The following is a 19812-nucleotide window of genomic DNA, read 5'->3' as shown; positions in this document are numbered from 1 at the left end:
ACTAAGACCTTGGAAAAGTTAATGAAATAATTATTTTTCGGGGGGGGAAAATGCCAAAATTGACTACGAAGTAGAAAATCTGAATAAATCAAGGAAGAAAATTTAAAAACTTAATCAAATACATCCTCAGAATACATTAGGCCACAGGAATTTTTATCATTGAGTTCTTTTAAATTTTCAAAAAACAGTTACTTTTTAAACATTTGATTATTAAAATTTTCATATGGAAATGGAGGGACCAGTACTTTGAAGTCCTGTGTACCACTGATCTTCAACAGTTGCCAACATTTTGTTAATATGTGAACAGATAATTCCGATCCAATTCAACATGTTGGAAGTGCAAACTCTAGACTCAGAAATCTGGATTGAAATCTGGGGTGATCTTGAGCAAGTTACCTAAGCTCTCATATCTAAAATTAGTACAGTAATGCTATTTGCCTGTTATTAATTGGATGAAATAAGATCACGTATTGTAAGCATAAAATATTATGCCCCTTGAGCAAGGATAAACCAATTAATGAAACAATAGCTCAAATAGAGTTGTAGTATATAAGGATTCAACATGTTCATTGAAATAAAAGAGAAATCAGTGTGGAAGAGGATTAACATTTTTATTTTCAGACAGCACTGAACTATTACATGATTTGTTACTCTTTCATTTATTACAACTGAATATAAATTGATTGTGAAACCCTGGCAGAAAAGAATTTCCAGTGTACTGGACTAAACAGTTAAAAATATAGGTAATACCAGTAACCAGTAATAGTATTTTTAAATAGTTTACTTCATAAGTATAAAAATGCAAATTCAAAGTACATTTTAAAAATTTTCCAGAAATGAAACATTTTTAAAAAGTAATGCTGAAGGGCATATACCAAAAATAGGTACAGTTGTATGTTCTCTTCTGATAGTATAACTCAGTGCAACATTTTTAAAATTATATTTTATTAATTATGCTATTACAGTTGTCCCAAATTTTCTCCCTTTACCCCCTCCACCCAGCACCCTCACTCCCTCAGGCAGTCCCCACACCATTGTTCATTGTTCATTGTTCAGTGAGTCATGCGTAGGGGCTCTTTGGCTGCTCCATTTCTTACATTCTACTTTATGTCCCCAGGGCTATTCCGTAACTACCTATTTGTACTTCTTAATCCCCTCACCTCTTCCCCCAGTCCCCCACACCTCACTTCCCATCTGGCAACTATCAAAATGCTCTCCGTATCCGTGATTCTGTCTCTGTTCTTGTTTGCTTAGTTTGTTTTTTAGACTCAATTGTTGATAGATATGTATTTATTGCCATTTTATTGTTCATAGTTTTGATCTTTTTTCTTAAATAAGTCTCTTTAACATTTCATGTAATAATGGTTTGGTGACAGTGAACTCCTTTAGTTTTTTTCCTGTCTGGGAAGATCTCTGTCTGCCCTTCGATTCTCAATGATAGCCTTGCTGGGTAGAGCAGTCTTGGCTGTAGGTCCCTGCTTTTCATGACTTTAAATATTTCTTGCCAGTTCCTTCTAGCCTGCAAAGTTTCTTTAGAGAAATCAGCTGACAGTCTTATGGGAATTCCCTGTAGGTAACTTAACTGCTTTTCTCTTGCTGCTTTTAAGATTCTCTCTTTATCTTTAACCTTTGGCATTTAATTATGATGTGTCTTGGAGTGGACCTCTTTGCATCTATGTTGCTTGAGACTCTCTGTGCTTCCTGAACTTGCATGTCTTGTTTCCTTCACCAAATTAGGGAAGTGTACTTTCATTATTTTTTCAAATAGATTTCCAATTTCTTGCTCATCTCTTCTCCTTCTGGCATGCCAATGATGCAAATATTGGAATGTTTGAAGTCGTCCCGGAGGCTTGTTACACTATCCTTGGGTTTTTTGGATTCTTTTTTCTTCTTGTTGTTCTGATTGGTTGTTTTAGGATTCCTTATGTTCCAAATCATTGATTCAGTTCTGGGCTTCATCCACTCTACTGTTGTTTCCCTGTAAATTATTCTTTATTTCAATTAGTGTATCCTTCATTTCTGAATGGATCTTTTTTATGCAGTTGAAGTTCTCACTAAGTTCCTTGAGCATCCTTATAACCAGTGTTTTGAATTCTGTATCTGATAGATTGCTTATCTCCATTTCATTTAGTTCTTTTCCTGGAGTTTGGATCTGTTCCTTCATTTGGACCATGTTTGTCTCCTCATTTTGGCAGCCTCCCTGTGTTTGTTTCTGTGTATTAGGTAGAGCTGCTATGACTCTGTGCCTTGGCAGCGTGGCCTAATATAGTAGGTGTCCTGTAGGGTCCAGTGGCACAGCCTCCCCTATCACCCAAGCTAGGTACTTGAGGTGCGCCCTTTGTGTGGGCTGAGTACACCCTCCCCTTGTAGTTGAGCCTTGGTTGCTGTTGGCAGATCAATGGGGGGAATTTACCCAAGCCAGTCAGCTGCAAGGACTGGCTGTGACCACTGACCACCAACCTCCACCCTCTGTGGAGAATAATCTGTGCAATGCAGGGTGGAGGTGCTCCAATGTGGTCTGTAGCTGTCCACTCGGTGCACCAACTCTGGGGTTTCTTGGGTAATGCAGGCCAAGGTCAGCCCCGACCTGTGTTTTGCCCAGGGCCACCTGCCAGGGCTGTCAAGTAATTTGAGATGGTTGCTTCTAGTGCTGGACTTGGAGATTCCCAGGTGAAGCCAAGCTGTGAATCTAGGCTGACTGCTATTCGTGCTGGGCCTGGGGCCACTTAGCAAGGTGTAGGAGTGAGTACTGGGGGCTCACTGAGACTGGCTATTGCTTATTTGAGAGGATGTAGGAAGTTGTGAAGCTTGAGCCAAGACCCGCCACTCATATGGAAAAGCAACTTGGATGAGCCCATAAGTTGGGTGGGATGGAGTCTCTGGGGATCTCCAGGATGGGGAAAACATTGTGAGCCAGGTTGATGGAGTCTCAGATACGGTACCAGCCTGCTGGCTCTGTGGCTCTGTGTGGGGAGGGTTAAGAAAAGAGACAGTGGCCTCTGCCTGCCTTTCTGTCTGTAAGAAAGCTGTCCCCCAGCTTCTGCCTTGATGCCAAACACTTCAGTTTCTCCCTGTATGCCACTGGATGCCTTTCAAGCTGCTACCCCAGGGCTAGAGCTCAGAGGGAATGAGTGTGAATAAGTCTGTGTGTGGGTTCTTTAAGAGGAATTGCTTGGAACTCCAGCAGTTTCTTCCATCGACTCATTCCCCTCTGGTTTTTGCAGCCAGAATTCATGGGGACTTATCTTCCTGGAACTAGAACCCTGGGCTGGGGGCCTGGTGTGCAGCTGGGACTCCTCATTTTTGAGATATTCCTCCTGAATTTTTATCTGCCACGTGTGGATATGGAGCCAGCCCATTCTGTGTCTCCTACTAGTCTGGATGGATGTGGTTTCTTTAATTCCGTAGTTGTCAGACTTCCATTCAGCTTGATTTCTGATGCTTCTGAGTTGTGGTGGTTCTATATTTTAGTTGTAATTTTGATGTGATTGTAGGAGGAGGCAAGCTATGTTCATCTATGCTGCCATCTTGATCGGAAGTAAAACATTTTTGTTGGGAAAAATATGTATAAAAATGTTTGTTTCAAATCATTTCAGTTCTAGGAATCTTCTAAAGGAAGTCACTAAATTAAGCAAAGATTTATGTATAAAGAAGTTAATCATAACACTTACAGTAGCCAAAAATTGTGGACAGTCCAAATGTCTAAATTAAGAGAAGGTAAAAAGAAATGATGGTATATGTAATATTTATGTATATACAATGATATACTATATAGTCAGTAAGAATATTTATAAAGGATTTTTATAGGAAAATACTTGGTTAACTTTAAATAAAACGGGGGTATAAAATTAAAAAACAGTATTGTGTCAATTACATGAAAAAATACATTGACATAGCCATGTACATGTAAAGATTTGAAAATACATAAACTGTGAAAAGATTATATTAGCTCTGGGTAGTAGAGTTCTAAGTGTGACTTACTTTTTTTTTCATACTTTTCATTTTTTAAAAAATGCATATATTCCTTTTTTTTATCCTCACCCAAGTATCTGTATTGATTTGGGGGAGAGAGAAAGGAACATTGATGTGAGAGAGAAACATGGATCAGTTTCCTCTCATACACTGCCCCAACCATTGAACCCACAACCTTTTGGCATGCAGGATGATGCCCCAACCAACTGAGCCACCTGGCCAGGGTATATATATTACTTCTTTTAAAAATAGGCTTATATTTAGGATAGTTTTGGTTTCACAGCAAAATTGAGAGGAATGTACTGTGATTCCCCATAAAGCCCCGCCCCCACACAGGCACAGCCTTCCCGAATGTGAATGTCAGACACCGGAGAGGTCCCTCTGTTACAATTGGTGAACCTGCCCTGACTCATCCTTCTCACCCGGAGTCCGTGGTTCTCATTACAGTCCTCTCTCGGTGGTGGACATTCTGTGGGTCTGGATAAATGTGTGACATGTGTCCACCATTACAGTATACAGAGTATTTTTACTGCCCTACAAATACTCATGCTCCACCTATTCATCCTCCCCCTCACCCCAGTCCCTGGTAACAACTGATCTTTTTACTTTCTCCATAGTTCTGCCTTTTCCAGGATATCATACACTTGCAGATGTACTATATGTAGCCATTTCAGATTGGCTTCTTTCACCTAGTAATATGCATTTAAGTTTCCTTTCTGTTTTTTCATGGCCTCACAGCTCTTTTTTTTTTTAATGCTAAATAATATCCTATTGTCCAGACATACCAGTCTGTCCATTCGCCTACTGATGGACAGTAGTTGCTTCCAAGTTTTGGCAACTATGAGTAAAGCTGTTACAAACATCTGCGAGCAGGTTGCGGTGTGGACAGAAGTTTTCAACTTGTGCGGATAAATACCAAGGAGCACAATTGCTAGGTGATAAGAGTATGTTTAGTTTCATAAGAAACCATCAGACTGTCTTCCAAAGTGGCTGTATCAGTTTTCCCACTGTCAATGAATGAGAGTTTCTGCTGCTTCACATCCTCATCAGCATTTGGTGTTGTCAGTGTTCTGGATTTTATTTTTGGTATATTGCTTTTTGAAAGTCAAAAACCAAAACAAAAATAAGTTTCAATTGAATAAAGTTTTTTTTTTTATTTTGTCTAGTTGGCAAGCTATACTTCATCTCCTTCTCCTCCATACCCTACCACGGTGGGACCAGTGGAGAGCAGTGGATTGAGATCGCGCTACCGCTCTTCGCCCACTGTCTACAACTCCCCTACTGACAAGGAAGGCTACATGACAGACCTGCGAACTCTGGACACTTTTCTTAGAAGTGAAGAAGAGAAACAGCACAGAGTAAAGCTGGGTGTGTACATGATATTTTTTAGATCTAATGTATATATATATTTGGTGTCACTTTACATTATCCTTAACCTATTATTTTCATTACTTTGATTACCCATACCTAAATGTTTAAGTCTCTTTTACTAATATACCATGTGTAGCTTAGGAGAGAAATACATTTTGTTTTTATATTTTATGCAGTCCGAGTTAAGTTCACCAAATTTATAAGTAAAATAAGGCTGAACTAACTGAGAAATCTTAAACCTTTCATCTACATTAAGATCGAAAACCTTTTCATACACTGTACAATAAGTTATCATTTGCATTTAAAACTTAAGGCTATCAAATGATTTTGAAGTGGCGCATAGCAAAGCTCATTGAAGCGATAGTTGTCTCCTTTCCGGGCGTCCTTGGGAAGGTTGGTGTGGCAGGAAGGGGGAAGGACAGAGCATGGATTTACGCTAGAAGTGCTACTGTTTCTCAAAACATTTAAACTTAACTTTTGTTTACCTTGGAAAACAGTGTTAGAAAATCTTAAATGTATTTGGGGTGGATTCGATTATTACAAAATGAATTATTTTAAAGCAAATTAGGTTATTGAGCACAGTAATGGTTTTCGCCCCTCAGGAACTGTCCCAGAAAGCACATTAGGTGTGAAAGCATGGCCTCGACTAGGAAGCCAGTTATTGGGCCATGGCTCTTCATGTCACTTTAAGTCTCTCCATTGACTTTTAATAGCATTTTGCCTAGAAATGCCACAAATGTCAAAGAAACAAATCATATTATCTTGTTACTTGTCAATACATGCTTTTTCTTTTTAAATCTCAAAATATTTCAAGTATACTGAAAATTATAGGGTATAATACAAAGAACAACCTATTAGCCCTCTGCGTATATTTGTCATAGCCAGAATTTTTCTAACATGACTTTTTGTGTCTTCTTTGACATATGAGTTTTTTGAAAATATTGTTATTATTGATTAGCACTGCTTTTAATTTGCAAACATATGAAATGAAAGGCTATCTTTTTTTCTATTCTCTAGGTTGATTGTACTGTGGCTACAGATTCTGATCTGTACTCTATTGATTTTTTGGTATTCTTTTTTCAGACTTGCATTTTGGCCTGCTATGTGATTACTTTTTATGAACGGTTCTTGGTGTATTGAAAAGAACGCATAGTCTCACCCTGACTGGTGTAGCTCAGTGGATTAAGGGTGGGCCTGCAAACCAAAGAGTTGCTGGTTCGATTCCCAGGCAGGGTACATGCCTGGGTTGTGGGCCAGGTCCTCAGTAGGAGGCACGTGAGAGGCAACCACACATTGATATTTCTCTCCCTCTCTTTTGCCTTCCTTTCCCCTCTCTCTAAAAATAAATAAATAAAATCTTTTAAAAAAGAATGCATAGTCACAAATATCGGACTCCATATTTGTTCATTTAGTAAGCTTTTTCATGGTGTTCTTAAATTCTTTATCTTATTTATTTTTGTCTGCTTCATCTATTAGTTACTAGGGAAGTATGTTTAAAAAAACTCCCTGTGATTGTCTCCCATTAAATGTCTTCATAATTCTGTCAAAATTTGCTAAATATCTATGAGATGTTAAGTACATGTAAATTCAAAATTGTTAGTATCATTCTGGTCAGTTATTACTTTTATTTTTGCCTTCGAGAGTATTTTGTCTAACATTAACACAGCCGTACTATTTCCATTTGGTTAGCATTTGCCAGGTACATCTATGTTTATCCCTATACTTCTAACCCTTCTGTGCCCATAGGTTTCAGTTAAGTAAGAATTTTGTACAAATCAATTTGTAAGAATAAGTATTTGGGGGAGCTACTTTTAGACTACATAAATATCTTCTTCATCAAATTAAAAAAAATTATTGTATTTTTTCATTACCATTCAACTACCCCCCCACTTGCTATCACCACACTGTTGTCCATGTCTATGAGTCCTTTTTCCTTTTTGCTTGATCCCTCCACCCCTAACCTCCCCCTTCCCACTAGCTCTCATCCTGCTCTCTATGAGTCTGTCTCTATTTTGCTTATTAAGTTTGTACATTAGGTTCTACATATAAGTGAAATTATATGGTATTTGTCTTTCTCTGACAAATAAGACAAATTTATTTCACTGGCTTATTTCACTTAGCATAATGTTCTCCAGATCCATGCATGCTGTCATAAAGGTTAAAATTTTCTTCTTTTTACAGGTGAGTAGTATTCCATTGTGTAAATGTCCCATAGTTTTATCTACTTATTTACTGATGGACACTTGAGCTGCTTCCATATCTGGGCAATTATAAATAACGCTGCAATGAACATAGGGGTGTTTATGTTCTTCCAAATTAGTGTTTTGGGTTTCTTAGATATATTTCCAGAAGTGCAATATCTGGGTCAAAAGGCAGGTACATTTTTAATTTTTTGAGGCATCTCCATACTGCTTTCCACAGTGGCTGCACCAGTCTGCATTCCCAGCAACAGTGCAAAAGGGTTCCCTTTTCTCAGCATCCTCACCAGCATTTGTTTGTTGATACATTGCTGATAGCCATTCTTACAGGTGTGAGGTGATATCTCATTGTGGTTTTGTTTTGCATTTCGCTGATGGTTAGTGACGTTGAGCATCTTTTCATATGTCTATTGGCCATCTACATGTCCTCTTTGCAGAGGTGTCTATTCTGGTCCTTTGCCCAATTTTTAAAAAAGATTTTATTCATTATTTTTTAGAGAGAAGGGAAAAGAGGGAGTGAGGGAAAGAAACATCGATCTGAAGAGATATATTGATCAGTTGCCTCTCGCACATTCCCAAGTGGGGACCTGGCCCACAATCTAGGCATGTGCCCTGACTGGGAATCAAACTGGCAACCCTTTGGTTCATAGGCCAGTGCTCAATCCATTGAGCCACACCAGCCAGGGCTGCCCATTTTTTAATTGGATTGTTTGGTTTTTTTGGTGTTGAGTTTTGTAAGTACTTTATAAATTTTGGATATTAACCCCTTATCAGATGTGTTCGCAAATGTTTTCTCCCATTCCATGGGTTATCTTTTTATTTTGTTGATGGTCTTCTTTGCTGTGCAAAACCTTTTTAGTTTGATGTAGTCCCCTATGTTTATTTTTTCTTTTGTTTCCTTTGCTTGGGGAAATATATCAGATAAAATATTGCTACAAGCAATGGCCAAGATTTTACTGCCTGTTTTCTAATAGGGTTTTTATGGTTTCAGTTCTAATATTTAACTCTAATCCATTTGGAATGTATTGTGTGTGGTGAAAGAAGGTGGTCTAGTTTCATTTTTCTGCATGTATCTGTCCAATTTTCCCAACACCATTTATTGAATAGACTATCATCTTTAGCCCATTGTATGTGCTTGCTTACTCTGTTGAATATTAATTGACTATAAAGGTGTGAGTTTATTTCTCGGCTCTCTATTCTCTTCCATTGATCTGTGTGTCTGTTTTTGCCAGTACCGTCCTGTTTTGATTATTATGGCCTTGTAGTATAGTTTGACATCCTCATCAAACTTACTAGTTTTAACATCCTTTTGAGATCTTTTCAGAATTAATTATTACTGTGTTGGTTGTCTCAGTGACTTTCTAATTCTGTCATTCTTTCAATATTAATGCCTTTTATGTTTAAACTTTTTTGTGGTAAAATATACATAATATTTATCATTTTAACTACTTTTTATTATGTTCATTGGGGTGACATTGGTTAATACAATTATATAGGTTTCAGGTGTACAATCTATAACACATCAACTATACGTTGTATTGTGTGTTCACCCACATCAAGTCTTTTTCCATCACCACATTTTAACCATTTTTAAGTGTATAATTCAGTGGTATTAACTATTATGTTCATGTAGTTGTGCATCACCTCTCCTTTTTATTTATTGTCATTCTACCAGAAGATGGATCTTTTCCTTCTCAACTATGTCATTTATTTTGATAGTTAGATTGTCTCAGATTTGGCTGGTGGGACAAATCTGGCTTCTGTGTTTTTTAGACATGACACTATCATTGTTTGAGCACTTTAAAAAACAACAACAACTTCCCAGTGTCACAAGATATGATTTCCACAAGGGTGATTTCCATCCTTTGTGCATGTAAATAAACAACATAAGGAAAGCAGTTTTATTATTTTATACTCTTAGATACTGTGCTAAGATTTTGTAATGTATTTTATTGATTATGCTAATAATCAATCTCCCAACAACCTAAATAATTGATTTCCCAATTGATCATATTTTTGATCATCTTTTTCTTAGATAAGTCCCTTTAACATTTCATATAATAAGGGCTTGGTGATGATGAACTCCTTTAACTTGACATTATTTGGGAAGCACTTTATCTGCCCTTCCATTGTAAATGATAGCTTTGCTGGATAGAGTAATCTTGGATATAGGTCATTGCCTTTTGTAACTTCAAATACTTCTTTCCAGCCCCTTCTTGCCTGCAAGGTTTCTTTTGAGAAATCAGCTGATAGCCTTATGGGAACTCCTTTGTACATAACTGTCTCCTTTCCTCAGGCTGCTTATAAGATTCTCTCCTTATCTTTAATCTTGGCTAATGTAATTATGATGTGCCTTGGTATGTTCCTCCTTGGGTCCAACTTCTTTGGGACTCTCTGAGCTTCCTGGACTTCCTTAAAGTCTATTTCCTTTGCCAGATTGGAGAAGTTCTCCTTCACTATTTGTTCAAATAAGTTTTCAACGTCTTTGTCTTCCCCTTCTCCTTCTGGCACCCCTATGATTCAGATGTTGGAACGTTTCAAGATGTCCTGGAGGTTCCTAAGCCTCTCCTCATTTTTTTAAATTCTTGTTTCTTCATTCTCTTCTGGTTGAATATTTATTTCTTCCTTCTGGTCCAAACTGTTTTGAGTCCCAGTTTCCTTCCCATCACTGTTGGTTCCCTGCGCATTTTCCTTTATTTCACTTTTCATAGCCCTCACCTTTTCCTCTACTTTGCAACCATATGCAACCATTTCTGTGAGCTTCCTGATTACTAGTGTTTTGAACTGTGCATCTGATAGGTCAGCTATGTCTTCACTGCTTAGTTCTATTTTTGGAGCTTTGATCTGTTCTTTCATTTGGGCCATATTTTTTGTCTTGGCATGCCTGTTGAATGGTAAGGGGCTGAGCCTCAGGTATTCGCCAAGGCAGGGACAACCCACATTGCTGCGTTGTGGCACTGTATGTGGGGGAGGGGTCTGAGAGTGAACAATGACGCTTGCTTGGCTCTCAGCTGGCTTTCAGTCACTTCCCCTGCTACTCACAAGCAAATAGGGCCATTCTGGTGCTGATTCCTGGGTGGGTGGATTTGTATGTGTTCTGGGACCCTGTGGGTCTCTCTAATGAACTCTCCTATGAGGCTGGGAGCTTCTCCTGCTGCCTCAGCCCCCACAGGTGTTTTCATTCAGAGGTTTGAGGCCTTTATTTCCCTGAGTTGGAACCCTGGGTTGTGTGGCTATCTCTCTCCCCAGTTGTTCCTCCCAGTTTTTCTGCACGCAAATGTGGGACCACCTGGTCAGCCACCTATTGCCTTACTGGGAGTCCTCTCTACCCGGCTGCCTGTCATCTCCACCCCTCCTGCTGGTCTGGATGAATGTTTCTTCTTTAACTCCTTGGTTGTCAGACTTCCATACAGTTCGATTTTCTGTCAGTTCTGGTTATTTTTTGTTTTTAAATTTGTTGTTGTCCTCCTTTTGGTTGTGAGAGGAAGTAAAGTGTATCTACCTATGCCTCCACCTTGTCTGGAAGTCTCTGCTAAGATTTTTTTAAAAACTTGTATCTGTGATTTTTCTGTGTATGAAGTGTCAGTTGGTATTTTTTGTTACTATAATACTTTAATCAGTTGATTTTTTAGTTAAACTCTAAAAAAAATAAGCCCTTCATAAATATCGAGTCTTCGAACATGTGCTGTTTATTCTAATACTGTGCTACGTGCTAGGGGAAAAAATACTCCCAGCCCTCAGAAAAAAGAGAGAAACTCTGACTTTAAATATCCACATATTTTGTCGTGGATAATATGCTCCTTTGTATGTGTACCCACATTTTTGGACCAAACTTTCAGGAAAAAAATCTTTCATTTTAATTTTTTAATTCCATTTTTTAATTGATTTATATTTAGAAACAAAACCTATTATCATATTCCAGAGTATTATTTTGCATATGGATATTGTTATAGCTTTCTAGAGTTATGCTTTTAACACATAAGCATAAATAAAAGAATTAAAAACATATCTATAGATACTGAATTAGTACCATCCATATAATGTGCATCCTTATTTTTCCCTCAAAACTTTGGGCAAAAAAATGTGCATTATACACTGCAAAATACGGTAATTAGTCTTTAACTGTAGGATTAAGTCCCTGAGTGTAACTACATACATTTCCTAAAAGTAAATTCAAAACTGTGATCAGCAGAGTCTCCTAATAAAGCACAGGACTCACCACAGGATACGAATAGAACACAATACAGTGCAGGGAAGAGTGAGTTTAGTTGCTAGCCCAAAGAGTAGCTTATTAGCAGGATGTTGTAGTTATCCCATTCAGAAAGAACTTCTAAAAAGTCAAGCAAGGAACTTCTTAGCCTATTTATTTCCTAAAGAAATTTGGTTTTTTTGCTTGTTTGTCGTTGAATCATTTGAAAGTCCTAGAGAATGAAAAGAGCATAATTTTATAACAAAAATAAACGTTTTCAACCACTTACGGCTCTTAAATTAATACTGTTCAGAAATGTCCTTGTAACTTTTAGCACAAGTAGTCCGTGTTCTCTAAAGAAAAGACAGTGCTGGGGAGGAGAAAAGAGAGAAGCTTCTGCAGGCTTTGTCTTCCTCGGTTGCCCTTGCCTCTGTGCCTAGTTACCCCACGTTCGCATACTAACCCTAGGTGTCGGAATTACTACTGCACACTGATGCTCTTTAATTAACCCTTGTAGGGAGCCCAGATTCTGCCTCGCCTTCCACCAGTCCTACTTTCTGGAACTACAGTCGTTCTATGGGGGATTATGCACAAACTCTAAAGAAGTTTCAGTATCAGCTTGCCTGTAGGTCTCAAGCCCCATGTGCAAACAAAGATGAAGCCGATCTCAGTTCTAAACAAGCTGCAGAGGAGGTAAACAGAAAATAAAAATGACTTAATACTTATGATTTACAGATTATTAGAAAGTCCTTTTTACTTCTGGAATGCTTTCTTTTTCTGTAATCTCCACTTTTGTTGACTAGGAACATCAATCTGGCACACATTAAACAATGGAAAGGCTCCTATCTAACTTTGTACCTAAAACTCAGTTACATTGTGTGTTTTACTGTTCGTGACACATAGTCGATATTAGTGTCCTGCCTAAAACATTTTTTTGCCTTCATTTATAAAATGCTACCTTAAGTAACAATTTGTACTTAACATGTACAAGACTCTTGCTTTTAAAATATATTTAGGCCCCGGCCAAGTGGCTCGGTTGGCGAGAGCGGCATCCTGTGCACCGCAAATGCTGCAGGTTCAGTCCCTGGTCGGGCGCACATGGGAGGCAGCAGATCAATGTTTCTCTCCCACGCTGATGTTTCTCTGCCTCCCTCCCTCCCTCGCTCTCTAAAATCAATGTAAATATATCCTTGGGTGAGGATTTTATGTATATATATATATATATATATATTAGATAGATAAGATCACCTGACAGTCTGGGACTTCATCAGTTTAATACCAAATACAGGATTTTTATTTTCTTCTTAAAAGCAAGAAGAATGTTTATTAAACATACCAACTTAAGGAATGTTAAAGATGTCTGCATGAATAGCAATAAGTGCATAATAAAATTATTGAATATTAGATCATTATTGATGTTTGTGAAATTTTTTTTCAAAGTATTCCAAATATTTTTGAGGTGGGGGAAGGAATGACTGATTTCTGGCAAGATTTTTTTCCTCATTGATTGTACATTTTAAACATTTTTAATAGGTTTGGGCAAGAGTGACTATGAATAGACAACTTCTTGATCATATGGATTCATGGACAGCTAAGTTCAGAAATGTAAGTTTGGCATTATACTTTGGACAGTAGCAGTGCCTCTTAATATACAAAGTATGTTATTAGAGTACCAATTAGAGATGTTAATTGTTAACTAGATAGCAGAATTACTAGAAGTGCAATGTGGATGGCACGTGACATTTACCTTACTATGTCCATTTTTAAGGGATCTCTCCCTCCCCTGTTTAGTAAATCAGGTCTTTTGAGTAGATAAAGGAACAGTGTGACCTTCTTCCCTTTTCCAGCCTCTCAATTTTATTTTTCAAAGAACTTTTCTGTCAGAGTCTATTGTGTATCTAGAAAAGTAAGGGAAACAAAAATGAGGTCTTTGCCATAAGAAAAAATTCAGTTAAGAGAAGATAATATATACATGAAACTATGTCAAACTATATCAATTTCTTCGATTTTTTTAAAGAAGAACCCTCTCTATCTTTAGCCTGGAGGTTGGGAAGGCCACTTCTTTCGTGTACAGAGTGAGTCAATTCCCTGGTTTCAGCCCCGCCCCTCTTTCTCGCCCTCTGGAACCTGTGCGGCCCAGGTTCTGCTGGGCAAGTGGGCCCCTCCTCCACTGCAGGTGTCTGCACTTAGATTCTGTATCGGCCACAGCTTCTTCCCCCGTTTCATCTTGCAACATTCATTCATCAGTTCTGCATCTTCTAGAAATATGTTGAAATCACTTGTATTCCTTTTTCATTTCTTTTATTTTAATTTAATAGGGTATCAAGAGGGAGTGGTAAAAAATAGCAGCCTACTTTCTTGAATGAGAAGCCTGGATGGCTTTTAAAAATAAAAACTTTTGCCCTGGCCATATGACTCTTTTGGTTGGAACATTGGCCAATACACCAGAAGGTTGTAGGTTCAATCCCTAGTCGGGCGGGGCATATACCTAGGTCACAGATTCAGTCCCTGGTCAGGGCACGTACGGAGGCAACCAATTAATGTTTCTCTCTCTTTTCTCTCTCTTCCTCTCTTTCTAAAACCAATGAATGTGTTGTTGGGTGAGAATTTAAAAAAAGTGTGTTACTAATTGCAAGCCAGTATATATACTACATGAATAAATGTATGAATAATTACCCTAGAAGTGTAAAGTGAAGTTTATTCTTTTAGCTTAAGTATAATAAGCACAGAAAGAGTCATTTAAGAAAATCTTAACAGATAACTGCAAGTTTTATATTTCCTTCAAAAAAAAACAGGCATATGTGATCTAAGAATATGCTCTAATAGCGTATTTACATAACTCTCGCTGACTTCAGGTAGCTCCTACTACCATCCTCTCACACTTGGTTAATGTGGAAGTACACGACAGTAAAAAAATCGGAGTCTTATGAATAGTTATTTGAGAAATGCTTTGGAATTATGTGTGCAAAATCTTTACCTCATTTTTTCCTAGTGGATCAATGAGACGATATTAGTGCCGCTTGTACAAGAGATTGAGTCTGTCAGCACACAGATGAGACGCATGGGGTGTCCAGAGCTGCAAATAGGAGGTATGTGGAAACAGCCCAGTGTCTGATGTACCTTAATGAATCTGCCAAGTGGAAAATTTCTGTAGTGGGTTGTTTAACAACTTCCTTTGTTATCTTGGGATGAAGAAAAAAACTAAATGTCTATAATGTAGTTGTTTTATAATACAGTCTTATTGAAATATAATTTACTTACCATACAGTTTACCCACGTAAGGTAGTCTAGCTCTCCAAGGTTTGAGTGTACAACCATTACCATAGTCAATCTTAGGCTATGTCATCATTTCAAAAGAAACCCCGCGTATCCTTTAGCAGTCACCCCAGGGTTCCCACCGCCACCCGTTCCCCAGCCCCCGGCAACTACCAGCCTACTTCCTGTCTCTACAGCTAGGCCTCCCCTGGATATTTCATGTAAATGGTATCGTGCAATGTGTCATCCTTGTGACTGGCTTCTCTCACTTAATGTAATCACATTTTCAAGTTTCATCCACGTAGCACGTGTCAGTGCCAGCATGATGTGCTTTTTAAAAAAAGAGCAACATTGCTTTATATCTGCAAAAGCAGTATGCCTATGTTCACATAGAAGATTTGAAAGGTACAGAAATACTCGAAGAAAGTTACCCACAATTCTACTTCCAGAGATGACTACTATCCATTTAGTCACAACCAGTTGTTATTTTTAAAGAAAAATACTGTGATACTAACTATATGTATTTCAGTTGTAAGTTATCCCATAGTTTAAGAACATGAAAAGTACATATTTAGGAGTTGAGGAATTATTGTACGTATATATGTATATATTTCTAATTGAATTGGAGTCATACTGTTTTGAGGAAATACGGTACATATATATGTATATGTTTCTAATTAAATTGAAGTCATACTATTTTGTTACTGTTCTTCCATCCCGCTTTTTCTATTTGTTAAGTATTCTCCAATATTGCTTTTATTTTTATATATCTTTTGTATATTATTTATAGATCTTTCAAAATGAATCTGGCTGCTGCTTTTGTGGAGAGAGAGAAAGAGGGAGGCGGGGGGAGGGAGACAGATAGATAGATAATCTGGCCACCTTGTTGGAAATGATAAAATAAATTGTAAATAAAGTAGATAATGTAAATTGTTAAGATAAACTATTAATGCTGTTGTTTTTTCCTTCAACATCTACTGAGGGAAGAACATTTTAGGTTTTTTTAGAGACTCACATGAATAATAACGTGCTCTGTGTGTTTTATTTTTAACAGAGGCCAGCATTACCAGCTTGAAACAAGCCGCTCTGGTCAAAGCTCCTCTCATCCCCACCCTGAACACAATCGTGCAGTATCTGGACCTTACCCCAAATCAAGAATACTTATTTGAAAGGATCAAAGGTAACTATTGCTTTGAAGTGGGACAAAATGAGAACTTTTTCACTACTTTGAGATGGAAAAAATTTTTTTGAAAAAATTAAAATATCGGCCCTGACCAGATAGCTCTGTTGGTCAGAGTGTCACCAGATGCGCCAAGGTTGCGGGTTCGATTCTGGGTCAAGACACGTGCAAGAATCAACCAGTGAATGCGTAAGTGGAACAGCAAATCAGTGTTTCTCTCTCTGTCTCTCCCCTGCCTTCTTTCCTTCCCTTCCTCTCTCTCTCTAAAATCAGTAAATTTTTAAAAAGAAAAATTAAAAGTATCATTTCATTTTTATAAAACATAAGTATGATCTTGTATTTCATAAAAATGTATTTATGGCTTAACTAAGGCTTATACTTGAACAGCTTTTGGATTTATATTTTATATGCTTAAGAATTGTCAAAATAACATACTTAGTCTTGAATATGTTAGTTAATAATCTTATTCTGTATAGGGAAACTTAAAAATGAGCTAAATGGTCTCAAGTAAATATTTCACTCATTTTCTATTCCTCTGTTTCTTCTACTTTTATTTATATTTTTTATTGTTGTTCAGTTACAGTTTTCCCCATTCTTCTCCTCACCCCGGCTGCTCTCCCCGGCCCCATGATTTTCTATTCTTAAACTACCAAGAATGGGTGCCACTTGGGCATTCTTTATAATTTTAGCAAGTTGATTCTTATTTCTTTCAATTTTTGTGTCATATTTATTATGTTTCTTTTTTTTATATTTCTGTTATCTTCTGATCGCTTTGGGGAGGGGAACATGGTGTAAGGAGGCTGACTTGGGAAGCAGGAAACTGGCCCCCCTGGCATTCCCATGCTGTCTCTTTTGCCCCTGTTTTTATGTGGATAAAACTCTATAAAACATTCTCATCACTCAAACAGATTTTAGAAATAGTATTTCACTCTGCCGATTCATTGTAAATCTTAATTTGAAAATATTGTGGCATCCCGTTCTTTCCCCTAGGTTTGACTAATGTTCAGGAATAAGCATTATGGTGACTTTAAAAATCTTTGTATATAAGGAGAATCCAAATGTACAGGAAACTAGACGCAGCAGTGTGTTCAACCCTCTTTACAGCACCCAGTCCCAACGACCGCCAGTCCGTGGGCCGCCTCTGCTCTCTCCGTGTCCCCGTCCTCCTCTCTCTTCCTGTATTATTTGAAGCAAATCCTACGTACCATTGTCACTTTATGCCTAAATATCTTCATATAGATCTCTAAAACATAAGACCTTTAAACAACATAGCCATAATATTACACCTAGTATTTTTTAACAATGTCTTTTATATCATGAAATCAATAGTCTTTGTACAAATTTCCAAACATCTCCTAAAATGTGTAATTACTTTTTTTCGTATTGTTTGAATTAGGATTCAGATATTATCACATGTGATGATTGGCTGCTTTATTTAGGTCTCATGTAAGCTATAGGTTTCCCATCATCCTTTTCTTTTCTTTGCAACTTACTTGTTAAAGGAACTGTGTTATTTGTTCTGTAGCAGTTCTCCTGGTATGGATTTTGCTGAATGCATCCCCACGGTGTAGTCTTACATGATTCTCTGTTCTTACGTGACCTGAAAATTCAGGTTACAATTTTTTGGCAAGATTGCCTCATAGGTAGCAGGACATCTATATATCCAAAAAAAGTATATATGTGTGTGCACATATATACAAATTATACATAAAGTATTAACATATATTAAATACACAAAAAAGTCTAAAAAGTACAAGGAACCCTAGTTGAATAGTTGTCAACATTTTCCATAGTTGATTCTCTCCCCCCTTTCTGTCCACTGCTCCCCCCCATATACAGGGTCCAGCAGAAGTAATGCCATTGAGTGTGGTGGGTGGGGGGTGTGAGTGTCTCGCACGAGATGGACAGCAATTTGAGCATTTCACCTAAAATGTCATATGGTATGCTTGAGTGTGGTATTGTTATGTTATAGAATTACATGCTTGTAATGTTATAATAAAAAATTTTGTGATAAAATAGGGGCATTATTTGTGCTGGACCCTGTATATACACACACACACTTTTTTTTTTCATTTGAAAGTATATTGTAGACATTATTACTTTTTAGCCCATCAATTCCTAAAAAAATAAATAAATTTCTCCTGTGTTACCACAATGTTTCTATAATATTGTCTAATATACAGTTCATATTTAAATGTCTTAATTGTCCAAAGAATGTTATATACCCTTTTTTTTTTCTAACCAGGGTAGAGTGTAGGTTCACTCATTATATAAATTGGGTTTTTTTCTTTGGACTTTGTCTCTTTGTCTAGAACAGTTCTGCCACCTTTTCCCATGACACTGACTTTTTTAAGAATCCAGGACATCAGTCTTATCTCACATTTTGGATTTATATGATTCTTTCTTCTGGTGATGTTTAAGTTAATCTTTTACATCTTATATTTCTCTATGTTATGGGTCTTTTGCTCAGGTTTTTTAAATGATGTGCTTCATTTATTTTAACCCCTTAGTCTTTTTTCCCTTCATTTTGCATAGTCTTAGTTTTTTATTTCACCTTCGTTGCTACAGAACTTTCTCAGGGAGGCTGTATGAGCTCATTTCGATGGAATAGAGGCGGAGACTTCAAAGGACGCAAGTGGGATACAGACCTGCCCACTGATTCCGCTGTAAGTCTCCAGTTTTGTTGTTGGATTTACGTGTTTTTATTCCCCCATTATCAAAATAAGAATTCAAAAAGATTGAGAAACTAAGGTAGCAATAAAAAGTTAAAATTAACCCTGGCTGATGCGGCTCAGTTGGTTAGAGCGTTATCCCATGCACCAAAAGGTTGCTGGTCTAATTCCTGGTCAGAGCACACACTTAGGTTGCGGGTTCGGTCCCTGGTCAGGGCACATACAGGAGGCAACTGACTGATGTTTCTCACATTGATGTTTCTCTCTCTGTGTCTCTGTCTCTCTCTCTTTCTGTCTCTCTGTCTCTTTCCCTTCCTCTCCCCCTAAAATCAATAAAAGTATCCTTGGGAGAGGATTAAAAAAAATTTGTTTTAATTAAAGTTGTACCAATATCTTAACCCCACAAGTATTACTACTTTGGTTTATTTTTTTCATTTACTTAGATTGTGCTATTTTTTTATGTTTTTTTTTTCAATCATAGTTGTAATCATTGTATGTGTAAAACTATTTATCTTTTTTTTCATTTTTATAATGTTTAAGTAGTTTTTTCATTATTACACACTGTCATTTAACTGTTCTCCGATACCAGAACTAGAAGTTTGAGAAATGTGCTAGGGAAGGGAGTTTTGTCTGCTCCGTCTCAGATAACACTGCAAGGACGGTCATGGTGCACCTGCCTTGGTTAGGGATCACTACTCTGGGAAAGACCCTGGGGTGAGGTTACAGTATCAAAGACCATCAAGTTTGGGGGCATTTAAGAGTTTTTCAAAACCATGTTCTTTATTTTTTTATAGTGCCTGTTATATGTGAAAATGAAGTTTTAAATGCTGATATTCAAATTGAGAACTGAATACATGTATATTTTATCTTGGTTTTGCTGTTAATTAACTATATGGGTATGAATGATCCACTTAACCAAAAACTAGGAATATCTTTTATCTTTCATTTTGCAGATTTCATCTTATAACAACTTAA

At 37.4% G+C, this 19812-nt stretch overlaps 1 protein-coding gene across 1 annotated transcript in view; it reads left to right on the top strand.

The window, feature by feature from the left end:
* TMEM209 (transmembrane protein 209) overlaps window positions 1-19812 on the top strand; it is a 31809-nt gene that overhangs the window by 4559 nt on the left and 7438 nt on the right. Inside the window, exons 6-11 of the mRNA XM_024554963.3 lie at window positions 5139-5340; window positions 12248-12423; window positions 13264-13335; window positions 14723-14819; window positions 16040-16165; window positions 18734-18831. Of these exons, the coding sequence (XP_024410731.1) occupies window positions 5139-5340; window positions 12248-12423; window positions 13264-13335; window positions 14723-14819; window positions 16040-16165; window positions 18734-18831 (771 nt within the window). The remainder of the gene's footprint in view (window positions 1-5138; window positions 5341-12247; window positions 12424-13263; window positions 13336-14722; window positions 14820-16039; window positions 16166-18733; window positions 18832-19812) is intronic.

The sequence above is a fragment of the Desmodus rotundus genome, chromosome 6 (assembly GCF_022682495.2).
Source record: "Desmodus rotundus isolate HL8 chromosome 6, HLdesRot8A.1, whole genome shotgun sequence".
NCBI lineage: Eukaryota > Metazoa > Chordata > Mammalia > Chiroptera > Phyllostomidae > Desmodus > Desmodus rotundus.
The sequence above is the reverse complement of the archived record's forward strand: the minus strand, read 5'-3'. Positions and strand labels throughout refer to the sequence as shown.